The sequence below is a fragment of the Pantherophis guttatus genome, chromosome 1 (genome assembly GCF_059756535.1).
Source record: "Pantherophis guttatus breed Tessera chromosome 1, ASM5975653v1, whole genome shotgun sequence".
NCBI classification, from domain to species: domain Eukaryota; kingdom Metazoa; phylum Chordata; class Lepidosauria; order Squamata; family Colubridae; genus Pantherophis; species Pantherophis guttatus.
Genome location: NC_142063.1, coordinates 207,080,242 through 207,106,217, shown reverse-complemented (window position 1 = coordinate 207,106,217; position 25,976 = coordinate 207,080,242). Strand labels below are relative to the sequence as shown.

At 40.2% G+C, this 25,976-nt stretch overlaps 1 protein-coding gene and 1 long non-coding RNA gene across 5 annotated transcripts; both read left to right on the top strand.

The window, feature by feature from the left end:
- Window positions 1-603: 603 nt before the first annotated feature.
- On the top strand, window positions 604-19,310 carry LOC148116744 (uncharacterized). 3 transcript variants are annotated; one of them, XM_087882343.1, is made up of 7 exons: window positions 604-2,114; window positions 4,389-4,522; window positions 11,548-12,041; window positions 12,157-12,245; window positions 17,468-17,580; window positions 17,675-17,721; window positions 17,837-19,310. In XM_087882343.1, exons 3-6 carry the CDS (start codon window positions 11,918-11,920, stop codon window positions 17,706-17,708), a joined length of 360 nt encoding a protein of 119 aa, XP_087738469.1. In that variant the 5' UTR covers window positions 604-2,114; window positions 4,389-4,522; window positions 11,548-11,917; the 3' UTR covers window positions 17,709-17,721; window positions 17,837-19,310. The 3 variants fall into 3 exon arrangements, with proteins under 3 accessions (XP_087738469.1, XP_087738468.1, XP_087738470.1); XM_087882342.1 differs by lacking the exons at window positions 604-2,114; window positions 4,389-4,522 and having other exon boundaries at window positions 10,000-12,041; XM_087882344.1 differs by lacking the exons at window positions 604-2,114; window positions 4,389-4,522; window positions 17,468-17,580; window positions 17,675-17,721; window positions 17,837-19,310 and adding an exon at window positions 13,516-13,727 and having other exon boundaries at window positions 11,326-12,041.
- Window positions 18,889-24,295, top strand: LOC148116743 (uncharacterized). 2 transcript variants are annotated; one of them, XR_015731288.1, is made up of 7 exons: window positions 18,889-18,957; window positions 20,224-20,297; window positions 20,402-20,494; window positions 20,612-20,691; window positions 20,799-20,844; window positions 20,940-20,986; window positions 21,487-24,295. It is a non-coding gene; the product is annotated as an uncharacterized LOC148116743 (long non-coding RNA). The 2 variants fall into 2 exon arrangements; XR_015731287.1 differs by lacking the exon at window positions 18,889-18,957 and adding an exon at window positions 19,217-19,325.
- Window positions 24,296-25,976: the final 1,681 nt, after the last annotated feature.

The window sequence follows — 25,976 nt, the reverse complement described above, 5'->3', positions numbered from 1 at the left end:
CCATGTGAAAACTTCTGAATAAGCATGAACTATCATCGTCAGCTGTGACTGACAGGATCCTGTTAACCTCAGCCAGCTTATTTGCTTTTGGTAGAAGGCAGCTAAATTATGTGCAGATATCTTTAAGTATCTTGGGGCAATCCTGGTTGCTCTCTGCCTTATATTGAGCCTGAAAATCAATATATAAAGGCCAATCACACACACTGATAATACTGAAGGGAGAAAAATAAAAATGTTGTTTATTTTAATGATTTTTAGTGTATAAAAGGAAGTTCACCCAACAGCAATTACTGGATTTGCTCCTTTCAAATTCTTTTCTATGTGACTGGCAAAAGTGTTTTTTGTATCATTGGTCAGGAGCTACAATTTTCCACACTACTGGCAGAACACGTATGAAATTTCAGAATCCACAAACTGTAAGAATAGAAATGGAGGCAACTGAAACTCATTTTAAAATGTCTCCCTCCCACCCACACCCGCCCAATTAGATTTCAAGAGAGACCTGTTGTGTCACAAGAGATTGAGAAAGTAACTCACGTTATCACTGACTGACAGGCCATTCACATCCTATGGCACACAGAGTTGGGTAAAAATAATCTTGTAGTACTATAGTCCATAGCAAACAAAGTGCTCTCGTGTACACTATTATAGTTCTGATTCTAAAAATGTTTAGTTTTTTTCTCGAAAACGGTCTCTGCCTTGATGATAAGTTTATTGTGGTCAAATCCAGCATTTACTTTTTTTTTAATTGATAGCATTCTAGTTTTAGTACTGTAAAGACACTTTGTGATCCTTTATTAGTTTTATATTTTACCACAATCTCATGACTTGGAGATATGCAAAATATAAAAAGGAAAAATTAAAACATCCACAGTAAAATTAAAACAGAAATAACATAAAGAGAGGGGAGAACGTTTAGAACAGCATGCACCATAATAACAAAAATGAACAGTTAGCAATAAAATGTGGCACGATGGGTGAAAATCACTTACTGATTTTCAGTTATCAGCATTCTGGAATGTTCTCCAAAAAAAGCTCAGTTTTAATAGCCTTCTGAAAGCCATCAAGAAATCTTCATGGGGAGAGTGTTCTGCAGCAACACACAACAACAATGCTACCACTGAGAATCGCAAAGGTCCTTTTTCAGGAGGCAACTGGACTTTCTTATTTTTTCTTTGAAGACATTTTGTTTCTCATCCCAGAAGCTTCTCCAGCTCTGACTGGATGTCAGATGAAATCCGTCCATTCCCCACCATCCAGTCAGAGCTGAAGAAGCCTCCATCTTGCTTGGGTTCAAGGTTAGGCTGTTCTCTCCCATTCAGATTCCTCCTCCAGGTTCCTGGATAGTACACTGATAGCATCTCTCCTGCAGCCTGTGATGGAGATTTATAATTTTAATGATACCACATCCCAAACTGTTGAGTGATCTCCCCCGGACGTTTCATGTGGATGTTAAAAATTACAGGCCACTGAGTTAACCTCTCTTCTCCCACCGCAACTGATTGCAACCGTCTGTTGAAGAAGGAGCAGAACCGCAGTAAGACAAGAAAAGTCATTAAATAACCAAAAATAACCAAAATAACCAAAGCCACCATTAGTGGTGAAATCCAAATTTTTTTACTACCTGTTCTGTGGACATGGCTTGGTGGGTGTGGTGTGGCTTGGTGGATGTGGCTTGGTGGGCGTGGCAGGGGAAGAATACTGCAAAATCCCCATTCCCTCCCCACTCCTGGGGGAAGGATATTGCAAAATCTCCATTTCCACCCCACTTTGGGGCCAGCCAGAGGTGGTATTTTCCGGTTCTCCGAACTAAAATTTCTGCTACTGGTTCTCCAGAACTGTCAGAACCTGCTGAATTTCACCCCTGAAGTCACCTCAGCTCAGCCCCATGCTGAAGTCTGAATTCTGACTGAAAATTGCCCAGATGACTTGTTTCATTTACGATGCTCTGTACTTGATATGTCACCGTTGTCTTAAAATTCTTTCTACAGAAGGGAAGGTTGATATTGTAGGATTCAATCTGCTTGTTGCCTCTTGAAAAGTTTCTTCAGCGCTACTAGCAACTCCTTCTCCTGCAGGGAGTTGTCATGGATTGCCAGCCCTGTGAAGATGAGGTAGGCAAGGGTGGGAAACAGGAGCAGCATGGGTTTTTAAAAGGCTCACGTTATTTTAATGTGGGAAAGGCCTGGCTTTTGTCAATGCTTGTATCATATTGTTCCTCCTCACACATGTCTCTAGGAGAAAAATGCATATTTTTCATAAAGAAGTTCCCAGATTCATTGCCAGGCATCTCCACTTAAGAGGATCAGGTAGCAAGTAATAAGAAAACTTGCAGCCTTGAGGCCTGGCTACTGGATTTAGAGAGCCAGGTTGATCTACTGGATAAAGCGCTAAGCTAGAAACGAGGAGACAGGGAGTTCTAGTCCTACCTTAAACATGAAAACCAGCTGGGTGATCACTCAGCCTAACCCACCTCACAGCGTTGCTATGGTGAAGAAAAAAGCAGGAGGAAGGAGCATTGGATCGTTTACCACTTTGAGTTATTTATAAAAATAATAAAAGTGGGATATAAAGAAAGGAACAAGAAATAGATCTAACCAGTATGGGTAGAATAAGAAGCTCTTTCCTTTACATGTACAGAGAGGATAATGGTTAGGGACAAGTTTGGGGCTCTGTTGGCTTAAATCATGGCAACTGGACCAAAATTGTTTTTTCTTTTTAAACTGAGATGTTGCGTTACTCATCCAAGTAACTTCTTCAGTCAAAATGAAAATTTGTGTAGGCAGAGAGTCAGAAAGTTGTTGGGAAGAACCAACTCTTACCATACAGACTGCAGGGGGTTAAACTTTGGTCCAGTTGCCATGGTTTAACCTTTTAGATACTTTTGGCCTGGATGACTGGATCGTCATTTACATGTCAACCTGTTGGCTTCTGTTTTTGCTTCTCTGTTTTCCAGAGCCCTTCCTTCATTTTTCTTTCCTGCTGAGAACCATCAGGTCATCTGTGACTGACACCAGATTTTAATGATATAGTCTTGGGGATTTCCTGTAATTCTAAAATAAGACTTCCAGAGGCCCATGGAAAGGGGGCTTATATAATGCAGAGGGCCCCACTGTTTTCATATATTCAGGGACAGCATAATTGTACCCTCTTCTGTAATTAAAAGTCTGTGTCGGTTTCTGTGCTCTGTTATTCTATACTTTGTCACTATAGAAAAAGATACAGAGAGAGGGGGGAGGGAGAGAGAGAGAGAGAGATTTCTGTCTTTTTAAAAAAAAAATAACATCGAATAGACCTGTGACACTGGATGTCTGTGCTGCTGGCAGCTTAGATGGTTCCAGAGTGTGAAGCAAGTTAGCAATTCAATAGCACTGAAACTGTGACTGACAGTTGATATTAACAGCCTGTCACTTGCCAGAAGCTCCTGTCCCCTGCCACAATAGGAACATGGCATGTAAATAGTTGTGCTTCAGGAAAAAAGTATCAAACAGATTGTTGACTCATTACCGAATCTTTATGGGTGATCCCACTGCGCTCCATTTCCCACTGATATATAGACCACTGCCCTCTTATGTTTTGCACTAGAATTGCTTTGCCTCCTTCCTGGAATCTCTGCTTGATTTACAGCTGAAGTAAACAAAGCAACATAATCTTTCTTCAATCTGATTTTTAAACTAAATGGTTTGCAAACAGAATACCAGGGGTTTGCTAATACAGGCAAACTTTGTTTACCTCTGCAAGACTATGCATTCTTGCATGATGCATAACATGATTCTTAATGCATAACATTGCATGATACATAGCATATATTCTTACATGACATCATAACATGATAGCAGTCTTCCAATATTTGGGGGGCTGTCACAGAGACCAGTGGGGTCAACCTATTCTCCAAAGCACCCGAGGGCAGGACAAGGAGCAAAGATTGAAGCTTCTCAAGGAGTGCTCCAACCTAGAATTACATTTCCTGTCAGTGAGAACCATTAACCAATGGAATGGCTTGCCTCCAGAAGTTGCAGTGCTCCATCCCTGGAGGTTTTGTTTTTTTTTAAAGATATTTTTATTAAACAGTTTTTAACAGTTTTTAACAATTTTCCTCTTTGCAACATTTCCGAATCGGTATACATCTGCTATATATCCGTTTTTCCCTTTACATTTATATATCTATACATGTGGCTCCATTGTCCTTTGTACATACTAATATATTAATATCCTGATTTATAAACATACATTTTATGTCATATATATTTATACAGATTTATTACTGTTTTCTAACTCCTAAATCTTCTTTATTTGATATTTTCTTAACTTTTCCTCTAACATTTGTACCATATATCCCATACCAAATACTACTCCATTTCTCCTTTGTCTTTTATTTCTTTTGTCAGTCTATCCATCTCAGCATACTCCGGTACTTTTCTTAGCACAGTTTCCTCTGATCATCCCTGGAGGTTTTAAAGAAGAGATTGGACAACTATTGGTCAACAACAATACACGAGCAAATAATAGATACAAACTCAAGGTAAACTGCTCCAAACTCGATTGCAGAAAATATGTCTTCAGTAACAGAGTGGTCAATGCCTGGAATGCACTACCTGACTCTGTGGTTTCCTCCCCAACCCCCCCAAAACTTTAACCTAAAACTGTCTACTGTTGACCTCACCCCATTCCTAAGAGGTCTGTAAGGGGCATGCATAAGTGCACCAGCATGCCTACCGTCTCTGTCCTAATATTCCTTTTTACTCTTACTCTTTTCATGTATTCAAATTATATTTATACTTTTACCTGTTATCTTATATATTTTGACAAATAAATAAATAAATAAATAAAATAGAATGGTACAGGGTCTTCTGCTCAAGCAATGAGTTGTACTAGAAGATGTCCATGGCCTCTTCCAATTCTGTTATTCTGTAAATTTCTTTTCGTTTCCATCTATACTTATCAAAAATAATTGATTACATTGTCTATTCTCTCTTGTTGCTATATTTTGCCTGAACTAATGTGATTGTCTCCTGTTTATTTTTCTTCTTTCCTTTCTGCTGTCCTGTCTTGTAAGAGAAAAATGTGAATCTTTGTGTTGACATGAAAAACGTAAACGTCCAGGCTTATTCCTTTCTCCAATACATTCCCATCACTAGCTTTGGACAGTATGTGAAATCTAGCTTCTTCTGGTGAATGGCACTCCTGATCTATGGCCATATCATAAAAATTAGCAGGGATGTCTGACTCACAGACTTCTTAAAATAAAAATCTATTTAAACATTGGGAGGAAAAAAAGACTCCCTGAAGGTCTTTCCACAAAGACTAAACAAGGATCAAGATTTCATGAAGAATCTATCCTTGTTCAGCTTTTGCAGAGAAATGCCACCAGCAACTTTGCCAAAAGAAAGCAATGTACATTGATCTAAAAGTGCATATCGTAGCTTTCCTATTTAAATATGCCATAGATTTGGTTAATTTTTAGTTTCATGGCAAACTAAATAGTAAAAGAATATTGTTTTCTCTGCTTGCTCTGAACAGTGAGCGTAGAACGTATTTTAAGAAATGCATATTTTGCAAACAATACTGTTTCAATCCCTAATGGCACACATATTTTTAATTGTTATTTGTACGATGATCTGAACTGAAATATGATCTGTGCCTGACCATATTTGACTGATCAGTCTGGAACTTAGAGCTTGGTGACACCTTGATCCAACCTCTGGGACTCTTTTTAAATCTCTGGGTGGAATAGCAGCTGCAAGATGACACCAGTGGTTATAACTCTAGGGAAAAAATAGTGATTGTATTCAGAACTTCAGGAGTTCTGTTGAAAGAAATTCCAATAAACCCCAAATGGATCTATATGTAAAATGTGTTGATTTTGAATATGATTGGATTACTTTTCTAACAAAATCACAGCCAATCCAATCTTCCCTATCATTTGTTATTTGAGATGCAGTGAAGTTAACACTTTATTTTTTACTTTTGGACAAAGAAAATGGATTTAGTATCACAAGACTTGCTGTTCAGCACCAGAAAGACAAACATATGACTGCAAAAAGTTGATTACTATAGGTCAACTATGGGTGTCCGCAATGAATTATGGCATCAATTTATTATCTGTAAATATATTTCTTGTATGTTTCTTCTTTTTCAACTTTTTTTAATTTTTTTTTATTGAAAAAGTTTTACAATTACATTTTCTCCCCATTTCCCCCCCCCGACCCTCCCTAACCCTCCCTAACCCTCCCCAACCCCCCCAACCACCCCTCCCCCCCGGACTTCCACAGAATATAATCCAATGAAAATCCCCTTTTTATAAAACTTGAACCCCTCCTCCCCCTATATATTTTTCATCTTCACAAAATTCAAATATTTCTATCTAACTTTTTTTTTAAAATTTTTAAATTTTGTGTATTTTGCATTCAGTTAATAATAATAATTAAAAAAACAAGAAAAGTGCACTGTATCACAGTAATAATGGCTATGCAACACACTGCAGTTGTATATCAACAGCTCATGCAGAAAATAATTCAGCTGTTGCTGAATTAAATTTGAATATTGTGTTTGTCTTGAACTTTTTTTTTCCCCCAAGTGTAAAAGGCAAGTACAATATGGTGGAGCAAAAGCCCTACTGTAGTTTACAGAAATCTCTCCAATTCTCTCTTCTGCACCATTTTCCCTTCTAAATTGTGCATATTTCTCCAGAGATCTCCCTGCTTTCTTCAGTGGCACTAATTTTTCTATGGCATTTTTCTTGTTAGCTAATCCTCTGATTCCACCAAACACAACAACAGGATTTTGTACTGACATTTTTACCCATATTGAAAAATATTGAAATATTGAAAAACAAATAAAACTCTGAGTAACCTTCATTCAGCCCATGAGTTTGCTTTGCTTTTCCTTTGTGAGGTGATGCTTCATAATGGTGCTGAGAGGTAGATGAGCTCACAAAGGGGAGGTATATAAAATCTTTGGGTGGGCTAAATGAAAGTTGCTCACTGACGAGTTTTACTCTGTGTGCGCATTGACTAGTGGTAACTTAGATCAGATTTTGCCTTTCTTTAACTTTTCAGTACTTATTTGTTTGTTTATTTGCTTATTTTTTATTTAATATACTTGTTTACTTAGATTTATTCATTTATTTCTCATATTTACTTATATTTATTTCTTATATTTACTTATATTTATTTCTTATATTTACTTATATTTATTAATTATATTTATATTTATTATATTTAATATATTTAGTTTAGGATTAGTATCGTTAAGTTCAGGGCATTAGGAATGGAGACTTTCCTCTATTATGGGGGGAAACTCCTCTTTGAGGTAAGAGATCCTTTGTTTTATTTATTTATTTACTTGCCAACTTGTATGTGTAACTCTAGGATTAGTTCAGGATTTGAAATTCTATCTGCTTCTTTGGTAATTTCTTTAGGGAAATTGTTGAAAAAGTGATGAGGCTCAAGATTTGGGCAGAAACAGCACTGGTTGCCCCTGGTGGATGGTTGGGGAAGGGCACCTTTCTTGGGTCTTTTACATTTCTAGGGGCTTCAGTATTATTCACCAAAACATCCTGGACTGCTTAGAAGGGTAGGAAGTTGAGAGCAACTTGTAGTGATGCTGCTACTTTCTGAGTGGGTTATACCAGTTATTGGAAATAAGGGAGGAGAGGAGAAGTCATCCAGTGGCTGCTCACTTGAGTACATGAAGCTGCTGAGGGAAGGTCATCCCTCACTTTTGGATGTAGGATCACTGATACACTGAGGAAAACCAAGTGCCTATCCCAGGGATGTGCCACGGATATGGTGAAAGTCCTGACCAAGTGTTTGGGGGCTGTTAGGTTCTAAATCAGGAGTGTCAAACTCGCAGCCCATGAGCTGGATGCGTCACATGTTGGCCCCACCCCCACCCAGTTTAGTGAAGGGGGAAAAAGTCCTGATATGTCACGTGATGCTGCCGTTACCGCACGAGTTTGACACCCCGGCTCTAAATGAAGAAGCTGAGATTTAATCTTATGTTGTCAATTTAACTATACGCAACACTGGAACCAGAACAGTAGATGTAGCAATGTCTTCTCTGACAACTGTATCAGAGGAAAGATGGATAGAAGCTGGCTCAGGCTGTATGATTTAATAATACATAGTATTTTTATACTGCTGGCTCCATAGGAAGTCTTGACAATTTACAAACAGCTGCATAACATCCATACAACTAGTAGTCACGAGGCCCAGAATCACCTTACACTAAACTAGAGATGGGAGGATCCTAGCTTCAGACCATGTTGTCATCAACACTATCTTGGAGGCCCTGTCAATTGTTTGTACCGCAAGGTTTATCTTGGAAGAAGAGTGCCATTAAAACATTTTAACAGCAGAGCAACTGAAGGCAGCTTCAGTTGTCCCTGCAGCTGGCTAGAGGTGAAATTCAGGTGATGTCATGCGGATTATTGCTTAACAATGGTTAGTGAAGGTCTTCATGCTATGGTTAGAGGGACATGAGGATGAACTAGCTGAGTTGATTCACTCTAACTTTATAAATAAGATTAGCATACGGGATCCAATGGAACTTTTGTTCCTGTTAATCTTTTTTCCAAAATTGGAAAATTCTACCATATGTGTATTTTAAAAAATCCAAGTGACCTTCTGTGTCCAGAAACTTATCTTTCAAAATTGAGTTGACTTGCTTTGACCCCAGTAGCAAAAGACCATCTGAAGAAAAGCCTTGGAAGTATAATTTCCCAGAATTGTTTTATTTCTCAGTTTAAAAAACAAAATCTGAAAGAAGACATTTGCCCACCATTGATTTGTGCTGCCACAAAAATTAATGAAAACATGGATGTAGTCAGTAGGGGGTCTCACTCTCTCTCTCTCCCCCTCCCCATCTCCACTAACTAGGATAGTGTATGTCAACCTTGACCTCTTGAAGATGTCTGGATTTCAACTCCCAGAATTTTCTCACCAGCATGAATTCTGGGAGTTGAAGTCTACACATCTTCAGGTAGCCAAGGTTGAGAAATACTGAGCTAGTGATGCTAAATTTGGCCTTAATTATGAGATAGGTTTTTATAAGAAAAAGAAAGGTTATGAGGCAATGCTTGGTTTTCTGCCCTAGAAATGTTGCACAATCTTATTGGGCAAAACAGAGGTTGCTTTTATGCATCTATATTATTGACCATCTTAGACCAAGCCAAGTCCAAAAACAGGAGAGAATTCCTGGAAGCCTAGCATTCTGACAAACTGGCCCTCGAGATACATAGACATAAAGAATAATTACATACTGTACAAAAGAGACAGTCAACAAGAGAAAAAGGGAACAAAAAGATCAAAACACTTCCCCACCGAAACAACACTTATATGAGCATAGACTAACACTGAGATTAACATCCTACAAACAATCAAGAAGTAAACAATACCCCAATCAAGGAAGTACCAAACAAGCTAATGTAAATAGCGCAGCAAAAAATCTCCAAGACCACTCCCTCCAACAGTGACGGGGTAAGCTACTAGAAAATAAATTGAGAGCAAACCCCACTCCTTCCTAGCACTGACGATGTTACCTAGTTTGGGAAATGAAACATCTGCAAGAAAGGAACCAGGCTCAGAAAACACCAAGGACCCTTAATTTCTCAAGATTGTCCTTTCTCTTCAAGCATGTTTCTGATGTGACTTTCAGCAGCAGTGTGGATGTTCATAAAGAAATAGGATTGGGAGTGTACTTAGAGTGACGCAAGGCCAAGCGTCTCATGATGCATCTTTGGAAAACTGGGCTGCCTGAGCACATTTTGTATTGCCTCAGAAGTACAGGCCAGAGGCAGGAGGTGCGCTACTTCTCCTTGTTCAGTTATACAGAAATAGCCCCCTATGTTCACATCAGAAACTTTTTATTCAGCATAAATAAGGCATCATGTTGATTTTGACTTCTGGAAAGATGGCAAGCAAGTAAACAAAGATGATTTGTATTATTCGTCAAGCATGTATTGTAAGACAGATACAAGTGTAAACATAATTATAAATACATGAAATGGATACGAATAAAAGAAAACATTAGGACAAGGAAGGGAGTGGAGAAAGAACAAAGAACCTAATCCCCGGACATTGATCCTATAAAATGTGGGCTTCACCATTTTCACTTGATGCAGCATGCCAAATTGAAAACAAATTCTAGGAGTACTTTTTGCTGTACTATTTTTTAATCTATTGTGTAGAGAGTTAGAAACAATATACTTTAAAAAATGGGCTCAATCTGCCAAATTGTACAGCCTATGGAAATTGCTGTTTTTCTCTCACATTGACTTCAATAGAGACATACTTCCCCAGAAATGAATAAAGAAATAAATAAAATCCCAAGAAAATTCAGTTTAGCTCCTATTTTATTAGCTTGATTTAACTTAACAGAAAACAATCTATTATGTTCTACTAGCTGCAGAGGCAGAGCACATAAAAATGAACCCTTTTCATTAATCCAAGCATACACACACACACACACACGCGCATACACATATACACATACACATACATACATATACATATATATATACACACACAAACACCAGTGGTCCGAACCAGTTTGCTACCAGTTTGGTGGCTGTGCAAGCGCACTGTGCGCCAAATGCACGCTGCGTGTACATGCACAGTGCAACCAAATGCACATGCATGCATGCGCAGTGTGACCAAACATACGCTCTGCATGTGCACGCATGCACAGTGCAACCAAACACATGCTCTTCACGTGCACACATGCGCAGTACGTGCCAAAAGGCCTGGGAAAGTAAGTAGTAACGGGGGGGATCAGCTGTGGCGCGCGATTTAGCTTCGCTAGAAAGCAGGATTTCCTGCTTTCTAGCAAAGCTAAACCCTGCTGCACAGTTGATCATTGGAAATACCGGTTCAGAGGAACCAGTAGCTTTTTTTAACTACCGGTTCAACCTAATTGGTAGCTAACTACCGATTCGCGTGAACCGGTAGCTTTTTTTAACTACCGGTTCACCTGAACCCGTAGTTTTTATCACTACTGGTTTGCCCGAACCAGAGTGAACCGGTAGCATTTCACCCCTGAAACACACACACACACACACACACACACATACACACACAAACAAACACACATATTTAGAGCTAAAGGATTCCTTATAGATTTTTCGAAGTAGAGGGAAGGTCGACAAAATACTTACTCTCAGCAGCTTCATCTGTATTCAGCCTGTTTAAGGATTGCTGCTAAAAATCTAAATCTACCATACTTTGTCCGCACTGCATGTATTAACATTTTCCTTAGAGGAGGCATATATAAATTCCACTGAAAACATGAAGATGCCACAATGTAAGATTGACAATAGATTGATGTAGTTACCTTGCTTTTCAAAAGGTGGCTTTATGGTCCAAGCATTTTGCCAGAACTACTGCAAATTGTTTTAGAAAAAACGGCCAGAGCACAGCCAAAGAACATCGCAACTAGATAAGACTCCAGCCAGTATGATTGTATCCAGACTATGGTTTATAATACTTAATAAATTCACCTCCTCCAGTTGGCTTGTCCTCAGATGTTGAAAATGTCTTCTTTTGGCAGGTGTGTCTGAAGAAATATAAACGGTATCAAAGAGACCAAAGTAAGTAACTAACTATTTTGTTTCTGTGAAAACCTGTAGCAGGAGTGAGGGTACAAAGGCAATCCTCCCTCTGCCTCACACCTGACCCTTCCTATTTAGTGGCCAGCCTTAACTTTCAGTGTTGTTGGTGGGATAATATTTAATGTCTTTTGTGAATATTATTTAATAGTACAAGTCTTTTTCCATAAAAATACAGAAATAAAATGCATAGAAGAACTTGCGTTGCTGCAAAGGAGAGAGCTGGATGAAAAAGATGCTACTATAAGAGCTGTAAATCATTCATTTCCCCCACCATGCTGTTTTTGTCCACATATTTATATTATATGACTGATGTTTGCTTCTTGTAATTTCTGCATCTTAGTTGGAAGAGGAGAACAGCGTTTAGCTAGCAAAGTGGCTGTTCTTATAAGGGAGAATGAGGAGCTGGAGAAAAAAATAAAAGACAATCCAGAAAGTGAGTATCATTATAATTTAATATTTTAATTGTTTTCATTCTAAAAAGAAAAGTGATTTATTTTATCTTAAGTTTGACTGTACAAGTTCTAGTTCTTTTGTTATTTTTTTGCCAGGCAATGCTGACAGAGATATGGATAAGGAGTATGAGGTGCTAAAGGAGAAATACGAGATGTACCAGAAAGTCATCAGAAGAGCAAAGACTGTAAGTATCGTACATGATAGTAAGAAATTAGAACAACCTTGTTAATCAAGATTTCATCTTGCATTAAAATTTAATTTTAATGATTCAAAATCCCTTTTTAAAAAATTTAGATTTGTGGAATAAATGGAGATATTGGCTAATGCCAGGAATTTCTCCTTTAACACTGGTGGTGGAAATGGAGAAATTCCCTAAGATTGAATTGAAAGAATGGATTAGTAAACCAAAAGAAAATCAGATATATAAATGGGAAGACTGGAAGAATAAGATAAAGAGTGTAACACAACTAAAGAACATTTTAGCAGATATTAAATTAAATTGGTTGAATTTAATACAATTAGAGAAATGAATCAAAGTGGAAGAAAGATTTGAGGAGAAAGATAGACAGTTAACAAAATTTGAAATAATTATAAAAGAATGTGAGGTGAATGAAGAATATATAGGTAAAGGAAAAATTGGGGAAATATATAGAATATTAACTGAATTAGAAGAGCAGGCAAAAGGTTTAAAATTAATTTGGGAATCAGATTTAGGATAAATAAATGATAATGATTGGAAAAATATTTGAAATAGAAGAGTATATAAGAATATGTCAATTAGAGTTAAGGAAAATGAATATACCATGGAGATGGTACCTAACACCCCGTAAATTAAATCAAATAGATGGTAAATATACAAATATTTGTTGGCGGTGCAAGAAAGAGGTTGGAACACATAAACATATGTGGTGGGATTGTGATAGTGCACAAAAAATACGGGACATGGTGCTTAGAGAAATTAGAGCACTTCTGAATGTAAATTTAGATACGTCATTGAGAATTGCATTACTGTTGCAAAAACAGTAAATAAATGAAATAAAAAAGGAATTGATCCTAAATTTGGTAATGGCAGCTAGATTAATGATGGCTAAATATTGGGGACGAAATTGGGATATTCAAAGAAATGAGTGGTATCATGAAACTTGGAGTATGATAATAATGATAAATTAACAACAGAAATTAAATTTTAAAAAGGGATGATCAAAGCAAACTATTATAATGAAATATGCGGGGATTTTATAAAATCAGTGCAGGGATTTTATAAAATCAGTGTTGTTGGAAGGCAAAGGGAATAAACCTACTCAAAAATATATGTTGTTTTGGAGGGGATAAGGGCACAGTTAGAATATATTGTATATCTTTTATAGTTGTTATAGAAGAAAAAATAAAAGGAAAAAAAAGGTCTCTGGCATGGGGGTGGACTGTAATATTCGTATTCCCCTATATCTATGTAGGTCTTTGGTTATTCGGGTCTTCTCCCACGTAAAATTGGAAGTGTCTTGGCGACGTTTCGACGAAGTCTCATTCGTCATCTTCAGGCTGGTGTTCTCGGCTTCGTGCTTCCAGGAGCAATGTGAGATCGCAGCTGTCTCTTCCTTTTAACTGCTAGTGGGGGTGTGAGCTGATTGGGTGGGAACTTGGCTGTGTTCTGATTGGGTGGAGGTGTGTTCTGATTGGTTAGGGGCTTGGCTGTGCTCTGATTGGCTGGGGGTGTGTTCTGTTTGGGTGGGGGCTTGGTTGTGCTCAGCTTAGTCTGAGTTGCAGGAGGATTTGAGCTGGTGAGCTGCGTTGTTGTTGTTTGGCTTCGTGTTTGTGGCCGTGTGAGCTCTTCATGGTGGGTGTCAGTCTGCTTCATGTATGGATTGGAGGGGTTTAAAGTGGCTAATGATGCAGCTGCAGTCTGGCTTCTGGTCCTTGGTCGTGGCTCATTATCAGTGTGGGTATGAGTCTGCTTTCTGCGTGGATGTGTGATGGTGACATCAGGTATGGCACTCGTGAGTGTGGGTCTGGGGTCATTCGTCGTGTTAGGGACTCGTTTGTCAATAAGGGCGGGTTTCCAAATGGCTGGTAGGCGGGAGGTATCGTCTCGTTTGTTCATGCTGTGTGGGCGTTTTTCTATCTCGATGGCTTCTCTGATTATTTTGTTGTTAAAGTGTTCAGTTTTGGCGATAGTTCTGGTCTTTTTAAAGTCAATATCATGTCCTGTGGCTTTAAGGTGTTGGACCAGGGAAGAAGTTGGTTCCTCTTTTCTGACTGAGTTCTTGTGTTCTTCTATGCGTGCACTTATTCGTCTGTTGGTTTGTCCGATGTATGTGGTGGGGCAGGCGGTGCATGGGATTTCATATACTCCTTGATTTTCTAACTCAATTTTGTCTTTGGGGTTCCTTAGGATGGTGGATATTTTTCGGTTTGTGCAGAATGCTGTCTTGATGTTATGTTTGTGGAGGATTTTGCTTATTCTGTCTGTGGTGCCTTTTATGTATGGGAGGAGGGCCTTGCCGTTTTCTTGTTCTCTGTCTTGGATTTTAGTGGGGGTTTCTTTTTGGATTAGGTTGGTGATCTTATTTCTTTGGAATCCATTGGATGTGAGTACGTTAGTGAGGGTGTGTAGTTCGGTTTTTAGGTGTTGTTCGTCAGCTAAGCGTTTTGTTCTGGAAATGAGTGTCTTGGCTACAGAGTTGATCTGGGCAGGGTGGTGGTGTGAGAGTGCGTGCAGATAGCGGTTTGTGTGTGTTTTCTTCTGGTATATGGTGTGTCCTAGGGAGCCATTGGATTTTCTGTAGACTAAGACATCCAGGAAGGGAAGTTGGTTGTTCACTTCTGTTTCCATGGTGAACTGTATTTTGGGGTGTAGGCTGTTGAGGTGTGTGAGGAAGTTGTCCAGTTTTTCTTTCCCATGTGGCCAGATTATGAAGGTGTCGTCCACATATCTGAGCCAGAGTTTGGGTTTGTGATCGGATTTTTCTAGAGCTTGGGTTTCAAAGTATTCCATATAGAGGTTGGCAATGACAGGTGAGAGGGGTGATCCCATGGGTGCTCCTTCTGTTTGTTTGTATTTCTGTCCATTATAGATGAAGTATGTGTTGGATAGGCAGTGGTTGGTCAGATCTAAGATGTGCTTGGGGGGGTTATATTTGTTTTGGATAACTGTCAAGGCTTCTTTGATTGGTACTTGGGTGAAGAGGGATATGACATCGAAGCTCACGAGTAGGTCACTGGGCTGTAAGTTTTGTTGCTTTATGATGTCTATGAACTGGAATGAGTTTTTTATGTATGAGGTGATGGATTCTGCATAGGGCTGTAGTTGTTTGGCGAGAAATTTGGCTAGGTTTTGTAGAGGTGAGCCTATGGAGCTGACTATGGGTCTAAGTGGGGTTCCTTCTTTGTGTATCTTGGGGAGACCATAAAGCTTAGGGCATCTGGATGATTTCTCTCTGGGTATGATTCTTTGCTGAATCTCTTCGCTGATGGGGGAGGCTTTTATTTTGGATCTGGTGGTTTTTTCCAGGTAGGTGGTGGGGTCTGTGTTTAGGGGTTTGTATATGGAGTCTTGGAGTAGGTTGGTTAATTTGGTTTGGTAGTCAGATGTGTTCATAACCACCGTGGCATTGCCCTTGTCTGCTGGTAGGATTATTATGCTGGTGTCTTCTTTCAGGTTAAGTAGTGCTGTCTGTTCCTCTTTGGGTAAGTTACTTTTGGGTGGCTTGCTGGTGCAGAGGATATTGGTGATTTCGAGTCTGATTCTGTTTGCATCGTCGGGGTTGATTTTGGTCAGGCTGGTTTCAACTCCGCATATAATGGTTTCAGTGGGGATGCTTTTGGGAGCGACTGCAAAGTTGAATCCTTTGGAAAGGACATTGGTTTCGGCTTTGGTGAGGATCCTATCTGAGATGTTATGCGCTGTTTGTTTCATGTGTGGCTGTGAGGGTGGAGGGGATTGTTTCTGGCGTTCTTGTAGTCTTCGGAGTTTGTTGGTGTGTGTGTCTGTCTTGAGGGTGGTCTGTGTTTCGGCTCTCCAGATGGCAAGTTGTTTGGATTTGTCCCAAAGTGCGGGGTGGATCTTGTTGCTGAGTTTGAGGTGAAGTGTGAGGAGATCCTTGTTGATTCGGTCTAGGAGGAATCTTTTTCTGTGGAGTTCATTTCTGATTAGGGCTAGTTCTGTTCTTTTCAGAATGCGTTTGGTGGCTGCAGAGTTGAAGTGGAATTTCAGTTGGAAGCCTGTGGGGATTAAATTTTGATCTCGGCAGTGGCGTAGGAATGCAAGGTCACATAAAATGGAAGCTCTTTGGACTTCGAGTTTTTCATAGGTCCTGGTCAGATGGTGGATTTCCTCCCCGTAGAGGTGGGATATTTGTTTTCTCAGGTTTTCGCGGGTGTTTGTATGTAGGTCTTTGGTTATTGGGGTCTTCTCCCACGTAAAATTGGAAGTGTCTTGGCGACGTTTCAACGAAGTCTCATTTGTCATCTTCAGGCTGGTGTTCTCGGCTTCGTGCTTCCAGGAGCAATGTGAGATCGCAGCTGTCTCTTCCTTTTAACTGCTAGTGGGGGTGTGAGCTGATTGGGTGGGGACTTGGCTGTGTTCTGATTGGGTGGAGGTGTGTTCTGATTGGTTAGGGGCTTGGCTGTGCTCTGATTGGATGGGGGGTTGGTTGTGCTCTGATTGGCTGGGGGTGTGTTCTATTTGGGTGGGGGCTTGGTTGTGCTCAGCTTAGTCTGAGTTGCAGGAGGATTTGAGCTGGTGAGCTGCGTTGTTGTTGTTTGGCTTCGTGTTTGTGGCCGTGCGAGCTCTTCATGGTGGGTATCAGTCTGCTTCATGTATGGATTGGAGGGGTTTAAAGTGGCTAATGATGCAGCTGCGGTCTGGCTTCTGGTCCTTGGTCGTGGCTCATTATCAGTGTGGGTTTGAGTCTGTTTTCTGCGTGGATGTGTGGTGGTGACATCCTGTGCGGCTTTCGTGAGAGTGGGTCTGGTGTCATTCGTCGTGTTAGGGACTCGTTTGTCAATAAGGGCGGGTTTCCAAATGGCTGGTAGGCGGGAGGTATCGTCTCGTTTGTTCATGCTGTGTGGGCGTTTTTCTATCTCGATGGCTTCTCTGATTATTCTGTTGTTAAAGTGTTCAGTTTTGGCGATAGTTCTGGTCTTTTTAAAGTCAATATCATGTCCTGTGGCTTTAAGGTGTTGGACCAGGGAAGAAGTTGGTTCCTCTTTTCTGACTGAGTTCTTGTGTTCTTCTATGCGTGCACTTATTCGTCTGTTGGTTTGTCCGATGTATGTGGTGGGGCAGGCGGTGCATGGGATTTCATATACTCCTTGAGAGTGGGAGAAGACCCGAATAACCAAAGACCTATATATATATATATATAAAAACATTAATTTTGATTGTACTTCACCAATTTCTTTTTACAGGAGGTTTCAAAAGAAATGGAAAAAGCCAGAGAACTGGTAAGGGCTCGGGATCAGGCAATTGATGACGTCTGCTCTGAAATTGTATCCCTACCAGTCCAGGGAAGACCAAGACGGTAAGATTTGTCCTTCCGTTCTTGGAGAGAAATAGACGTGTTTCAGTTGACGATTCTCTACTTTGTTCTAAAATATTTGTTTAACATTTTTTAGTCTCTGCCAGAGAAGAGTCCACAGAAACACTTGATTGCGTTCAAAAGGTAAATGATACAGTTTTAAGACATTACATATTTTTATTCTGTAGAAAAGTTGTTATGCAACATTTGGTAATAAAAATAAAATCAATTTTGCAACACAGTGTTTATTCTTTTACAGAATCTAGGCATCAAGCTGTCGGTCGCCGGCCCCTCCAGCAACTGAATCAGAGGAGGAAGTGGCATGGGATATTTTATGAACAGAGTATTGGCCCTATCATAACTTATACAATTTAACAAATTCAAATACATTTTACTCAGTTACAATTTTTGCCAAGATTTCCTTTTTCCATTTTTTAATCATTTCTATGATTAATAATATAAACATCTAGAATGTGATTGCAAGAGGAGCGGGGAGAACAAAGACTGAAATTGGAATGGCTCAAAGGAACGTTTGAATTGGACACAAAACTGGACTTATTGGGGGGGGCGTATAATTTGGTTCGGATCAGGGCTAGAGATGAGTGGAAGGCAGTGTTTCACACCCGGTATGGGCATTTCGAATATACAGTCATGGCTTTTGACCTGACCAGTGCCCCAGCTGTCTTCCAACACTTAATGAATGAAAACTACCATGACTTGTTGGACCGGTTTGTTGTTATTTACCTTGACAACATTTTGATTTACTCCCCCTCCCAGGAGAGCCATCAACAGGATCTCCGTTTAGTTCTGCAATGGCTCTGGGAGCACCAGTTATATGCCAAGCTGGAGAAATGCTACTTCAACCAGTCGACCGTGGAGTTTCTGGGTCACCGCATATTCCCTGAGGGCATAGCCATGGAACCTAGCAAGGTTGAGGCGTTGCATAACTGGCAGGCCCCATATCGGCCAAGGATGTTCAAAGACTCCTGGGCTTTGTGAATTACTACCAGACGTTTATCCCTGGCTTTGCTTCCTTGACTGTGCCTCTCACTTGGCTCCTTCAGAAAAAAATTCCCTTCCAGTGGAGTGCCCTGGAGCAACGAGCGTTCAAGAGTCTGAAGCAAGCCTTCATGACAGCATCAACCCATCCTGAAGCATCACGACCTGCACCATCCGTTTGTCATGGAGGCCGATCCATCTGACAACGCTGTGGGGGTGGTGTTACTCCAGGAGCACGCACCCGGCAGTACGCTCTTCCGTTGTGCCTATTATTCCCAGAAGCTCAATCTGGCAGAGTGCAACTACACCATCTGGCCATAAAGGTGGCCTTTGAGTCCTGGAGACATCACTTGGAAGGGGCCCGGCATCAGGTCGAGATGTGTAAGGACCATAAAAACTTGGGAGTTCCCCCAGAATGGGAGATATATTACCAAGCATCTTGTATAAACATATTACCATCTCTGGTGGACATGCCCAGCTGCAAAGAAGTTCTGGGCTAAGGTTAAAAAATGGTTAGAGAAAATAATAGAACACCCATAAGCGGAAAATCAGAGACATTTTTATTAGGGATATTTACTGAAAAATACACTAAGGAAATAAAATATTTGATTTTACATATTATAACAGCTGCCCGTATAGTATACATATAAAATTGGAAAAAAGAAAATATACCAACAGAAGAAGAGTTGATAAAAAAAATCCTAGAATGTGCTGAGATGGATAAATTAACAAAAGAGCTTAAAGAAAAGGTACTTATTTAACATATTTATTATTTTTACTTATTATATATACTTATTATATTATTTATTATATTTAATACGTTTAGTTTAGGATTAGTATAGTTAAGTTCAGGGCATTAGGGATGGAGACATTCCTCTATTATGGGGGAAACTTCTCTTTGAGGTAAGAGATCCTCCATTTTATTTATTTTTTTACTTGCCAACTCCCCCTCCCCATCTCCACTAACTAGGACAGTGTATCTCAACCTTGACCTCTTGAAGATGTCTTGATTTCTCAGAATTCTCTCACCAGCATGGATGGATTTGGGGAGTTGAAATCTGCCCACCTTCAGGCGGCCAAGGTTGAGAAACTCTGATCTAGTGATGTTAAATTTGGCCCTAATTATGAGATAGACTTTTATAGGAAAAATAAAGATTATGAGGCAATGTTTGGTTTTCTGACCCAGAAATGTTGCACAATCTTATTGGGCAGAACAGAGGTTGCCTTTATGCATCTATATTATTGACCATCTTAGACCAAGCCAAGTCCAAAAACATGAGAGAATTCCTGGAAGCCTAGCATTCTGACAAACTGGCCATCAAGAGGCACATAAGCATAAACAACATCTACACACTGTGCAAAAGAGACAATCAACAAGCAATTGCATCCAATATAACTGTATCCACACTATGATTTATAATACTCAGTAAATTTACAGATAGCATCAAAGAGGCCAAAGTAAGCAACCAACTATTTTGTTTGTGTGAGAACCTGTAGCAGGAGTGGGGATAAAAAACCAATCCTCCCTCTGCATCACACCTGACCCTTCCTATTTAGTCTTAAATTTCAGTGTTCTTGGTGGGTTAATATGTAATGTCTTTTGTGAATATTGTTTAATAGCACAAGTCTTTTTCCATAAAAATACAGAAAAGAAGCAAATGGAAGAACTAAGGTTGCTGCAAGAAAGGGAGCTGGCAGAAAAAGATGTCGCCAGAAGAGCTGTAAATCATTCGTTTCCCTTACAATGCTGTTTTAAGCTCCTCTTTTTGTCCACATATTTATATTATATGACTGATATTTGCTTCTTGTAATTTCTGCATCTTAGTTGGAAGAGGAGAACAGCCATTTAGCCAGCAAATGGCTCACCTTATGAGGGAGAATAAGGAGCTGCAGAAGAAAATAAAAGACAATCCAGAAAGTGAGTATCATTTTAACTTAACAACATTTAATTGTTTTCATTCAAAAAAGAAAAGTGATTTATTTCAATTTAAGCATGACTGTACAAGTTTTAGTTCTTTTGTTATTTTTTTGCTAGGAGATGCTGGCAGAGAGGACTACGAGGTACTAAAGGACAAATATGAAAAGTACCAGAAAGCCATAAGGAGAATGAAGACTGTAAGTATCGTGCATGATAATAAGAAATTAGAACAACCTCTTTAAGCGAGATTTTATGATGCATTAAAAGTTAATTTTGATTGTACTTCATCAATTTCTTTTTACAGGAGGTCTTAAAAGAAGCTGTCTTACCTGTCAGAGAAGACCAAGACAGTAAGATTTGTCCTTCCGTTTCTTGGAGAGAAATAGATGTGTTTCAATTGATGACTCACTACTTTGTTCTAAAATATTTGTTTCACATTTTTCAGTCTCTGCCAGAGAAGAGTCCAAGGAAACACCTGATTGCATACAAAAGGTAAATACAGTCTGTTTGAGAATGTCAGTTTGTATAAGGACTGATATCTGGTAGTGGGTTGCTCCCGGTAGCGGTGGCAGCGGGAGGCTCCGCCCACCTGCCCAGACATCATCAAAAATGCTCTGGGCATGCGCAGAAGCGCCGTGCACTCCTGAAATGAGTACACACGGGCACACGCTACCAATAGCAAACCTGTAGCACTGTGATTTGTAACCCACTACTGGTTAGATTCCACTAAACTGCACATATAGTCAACCATTTCATGAAGTGGAACATTAGTAACTAAAGACTGAATATCTACCGAGCACATGATGTCATCTTTTGCATTGGATAAAACTGCTATTTGATATATAATTTAATGTGTTAGTTGTTTTTTTCATTGAAATACTTATATATTTTTTTAATTAGGGAGATCTGGTTTCTCTTCAAATGCAGTCCTCAACTACAGGATTGTACTAATGTGATTCTATTCTAACCTACTTCTTCTTAATCTATTTCAGTGAATTCAGACACTGTACTAATTTCTGGGACTCCTTCCTCTTACGGCTTAATCCAACCTGGGACAACCAGGACTGGCTGGATTGCTGTGGCTAAGAGATGCAGTCATGTGGCATCAGATTTTGCACCTCTTCATTTAACAACAACAGTGGCAATTGGTCCAAATTTCATCCCATTTGAAATTGTAATATGGTGACTACCTTTATTATGAAAATTCTCTTTCACCACCAATGATGCTCCTGAAGAAATTGCTTTTGGAATCCACGTCTTGAGATCAAAGTGAGGAAAAGGCTTCCAGCAATTTGTATGTGATGCAGATGGTCATGCCCTGCAAGTTTCTGTCCTGAGTACCTGGGATGCTAAGAAAGAAGAACTCAAGAACACCCAGATGGAAGACATCAAACGTTCTTTGGGCAATATCCATTCCAGCCAAGTTAATATGTTCCATCTGGGCAAATGTCTAACCTCCTCATCACTAAAGGGGTCAGACCAACAGGGTCTCTGCCATAAAGATGGTGAGACATAATTAAAAGAGATGCATTCCAGCTCTGTCATTGCCTGGGCTACAGGAACCTTGTTAAAATCACCATCAGTCAATTGCAAAAGCCAGTTTTGCTTGGAACAGCTTACATCCTGCAATAATATTTCTAACACCATCAAACATCAACACCTGCCTATCCCAGGTCCTCAGGAAGGAGTCAGTAGGTGAGTCTAAATCCAGTCTGAACATCTGACTGACTGTGCAAGAGGATGCACTGAAACTAGTATATCAGGAAGGCCTACAGAGTATTGGAGAAGGCAAACTGGCCTACAAGAAAGACCACTTCTTGTTCTGCCCTCAGGTGCTTTGGAGAATAGGTTGACCCACTTCTTCTCTATGTCAGCATCTCAAGTACTGGTAGAAAACTATTATATCAGCCCAGACCTTCTGTCTCATAGACAAGACAATGACCAGACCAGAATTGGTAAAGTAATACTAAAGTACTACATTTATTATTTTATTTATTTATTATTCAAATTTCTATACCGCCCTTCTCCTTTCGGACTCAGGGCAGTGAGCAGCCAAAATAAAACATTTATACATAAAGTGCGATTAAAAATAGATTTAAAATAATTAAATTTGGCCCATAGTTTAAAATTTATCAATTTAAAATCCATATCAAAATTTAAAATCAACCATAAAATCATAAAATCAAGAGAGACCGGCTAACTGAAAGAGATGAGTTTTTAGGGCCCGACGAAAAGTCCGGAGGTCGGAGATCACTCGTATCTCTGGGGGTAGATTGTTCCAAAGGGTAGGTGCCACCACAGAGAAGGCTCTCCTCCTGGGGGTCGCCAGCCAGCATTGTCTAGCCGACGGCACCCTGAGGAGGCCCTCTCTGTGGGAGCGAACTGACCGGTGGGAGGCTATTGGTGGCAGAAGGCGGTCCCATAAGTACCCTGGCCCTAAGCCATGGAGCGCTTTAAAGGTGATCACCAACACCTTGAAGCGCACCCGGAAGTCCACCGGAAGCCAATGCAGCTCGCGCAGGAGAGGAGTCACATGAGAGCGCCCCGTCGCTCCCATAATCCCCCGCGCAGCCGCATTCTGCACCAGTTGGAGCCTCCGGGTGTACCCAAGGGGAGCCCCATGTAGAGAGCGTTACAATAGTCCAGATGAGAGGTGACGATCCAGAAAGGGGCGCAACTGGCGTATCAGGCAAATACGCATTACATCTATCTTACATCTATCTACGCCTTCTATCTTACATCTTGGTAAGATAGAAAAATGTAGGGTAGACAGCATCACCACCAGATGGATTCATTCCTGGCTGACCACCCGTACTCAACACATAGTCCCCAGTGAAACTACATCTAAATGGAGAGAAGCATGCAGTGAAGTACCTCTGTCTTAGCCCCAATACTTTTAATACTTTATAAATGATTCAGAAGGTGGAATAGGGGAATTCATCAAATTTGCAGACAACACTAAGCTGGGGATAATAGCCAATAATTTAGATGATAGACCCAAGATACAGAAAGATCTTCACAGGCTTAAACATTCTCATCTATCCAACAAAAAGCAATCTAATGGTGAGAAAAGTGAGAAAACTAAAAGCCAAATGTACAAGTATGGGCAATACTTATTTCAACAGCAGTAACTGTGACAGGGATCCAGGTGTCCTAAAGGACAACCACTTAAGTATGGTGTGTGCTGCAGCTGCCAAAAAAACTGAATGCAGTCCTAGGTTGTAGGCAGAGGAATAGTATTAAGATCATGTGAAGTATTAATATCACTTTATACTGCACTGGAAAGTCCCCACGGTTCTGGTCTGCATGATGCAAAAAAGATGCTGAAAAAGAGTGCAGAAAAGAGCAACAAAGGTAGTTAGGGGTCTGGAGGCTAAGTCGTCCAATGATTGGTTAAAGGAACTGGGTATGTCAAGACTAACAAAAGGATTAGGGTGACAGGATACTGTCTGCCAGCATTTGAGAGGCTATCATAGAGAAGAGGCAGTTGATCTACTCTCCAAAGCACCTGAGGGCAGAACAAAATGTAACCAATAGAAAATTATCAAGGAGGGATCCAACCTAGAATTACGGAGAAATTTCCTGACAGCGAGAACAATTAATTAATGGAAAAGCTTACCTCTGGAAGTTGTGGGTGCTCCAGCTCTGGAGGTTTTTAAGAAGAGATTGGACAGCCATTTGTCTGGAATGGTATAGGGTCTCCTGCTTAAGCAGGGAGTTGGAGTAGAAGACCTCCAAGGTCCCTTCTAATTCAGTTATTCTCTTATTCTGTAATTCTGTAATAAATATGCTTCAGTACCCTATTTTTGTGAAGTTTTGGTCTTGCTTCTTAGCTCTCATGCCCTGTCACATACTGCCAATGCATTTGTTCCTATCCACTGGTGTCGGAAGAAGCTAACTGATATTCTTCACATGCATCAGACTGCAACTTCCATTAACCTTTTCCACTGGATATAGTAGCCAGGGAAAATTCAGAATACCTGCAGAGCACCCAAGTGCTTAGTGCTGAATTAGATCTGAAATTCTTATGGGCATGGAAAGGCCATTTCAAAAACTGTGAATTTAGGATGCATATCTGTAAAGGTTTACTTGGGATTCCAAGATGTCTGGAAAAACGTAGGAGAAAGAAGGGACAAATAGTTAAAACAGCAGCTGCTGGAAGGTATCACCTTGGGCAAAGTGCTAATGTGTGATCTGTGCCTTTAACAACTGGTGAACAGGTCACAGGTCATCTTATTGTCAACTTTCCAATTACTTGTTTCTTTGCCAATTCCATCTTAAACTGACTTATATGTTCCCTTTTCTCTCTCAATTTACACATTAACCTTTCCCTCCTTCCTTCCTTCCTTGTATCTGAAACTTGACTTTCAGGCCTTCTTGTTCCTTTTAGACTAAAAAGACCCAAGAGGCATTTAAATCTTAGGCTGCAGTGGGAACACACTGTTCATTTGGAAATGTTGCCTTTATTATGACAGAACTTTATTTTCTTGGCACACTTTTTCGGTCGTTAGTAATAGCATGCAGTCAAATAGGAGAAGGGTTAAAACTCTGTCCTGTTTAACGGATCTGGATGTTATGGTCATCAGCTCAAACTCCAATATTGATTGCTCTCCCTGTTGGCTTTGTGCAAACTTACCTTGACAAAGAGCTTTTGTCACAGAGGTCTCTCTTTTCGTGTTTTATTGGCTTTGATGGGAAACTTGATGATCAGGTGAAGTTTCAGTGACAGAGGAGGAAATTGGTTTCATGGGGTGGGCTTCAAAATTTTTAGCAAGGGTTCTCTACCATGGCCACATGGTGGGTGTGGCCTAGTTGGCCTCCTGCACCATGGCGGGGGGGGGGGGGTTCCTTTCTGGGCTCTGGAGGCTTTCCTCAAGCCACTGGGAGGGCAAAAATGGCCTCCTCAGGCTTCCCGAAGTTCCAGTAGGCCTGTTTTTCACCCTCCCCGAACATCTGCGTGTCAAAAACTGGCCACATGGGGACTCCTGGGAAGGGCGGGGTGGGCTGTGGGGGGCTAGACAGGAGTGGGATTTAGGGGTTCTCCAAACTGCACAGAATCTTAGCTAGAGGTTCTCCTGAACCCCTGCAAACCCCCAGCAGCCTATCCCTGGGTTTCAGCGGTCTGATTTCTGGCACAAAGAAGGAGACAGGAAGACATTATGAGCAAAACAGGTTTTGCATGGTGGAAACCTCATTTGCAGATCTAGCTATTGTTAAGCAACCAAGATTCAGGAGAGGATTCTCATTCTCATTCTCCTTCCCCTGCCTCCTCTTTTGGATTATTTTGTTGCCATCTTGACAGAAGGTAGGAGGGTTGCTTGCTTCCTTGCTTCTTTTACAATAATATAACAGGAAACTAGAATATGCAGAGGAAAAAAACAGGGATTTTTTTTTAAGAAAAAAAAGATAATTGTGCAGAGTTTATCTGGAATTCTCAATATGTGGAAATGAATGGAAATAGGAAGTGATAAATAGCCTTCAG

Bases quoted from the DNA above. Each gene is read 5' to 3' on its own strand.
- LOC148116744 (XM_087882343.1), top strand. From the start codon at position 11,918: ATGTTTGCTTCTTGTAATTTCTGCATCTTAGTTGGAAGAGGAGAACAG. The intron at 12,042-12,156 runs GTGAGTATCATT...TTTTTTTGCCAG, and splicing joins AATAAAAGACAATCCAGAAA to GCAATGCTGACAGAGATATG. The intron at 12,246-17,467 runs GTAAGTATCGTA...TTCTTTTTACAG, and splicing joins TCATCAGAAGAGCAAAGACT to GAGGTTTCAAAAGAAATGGA.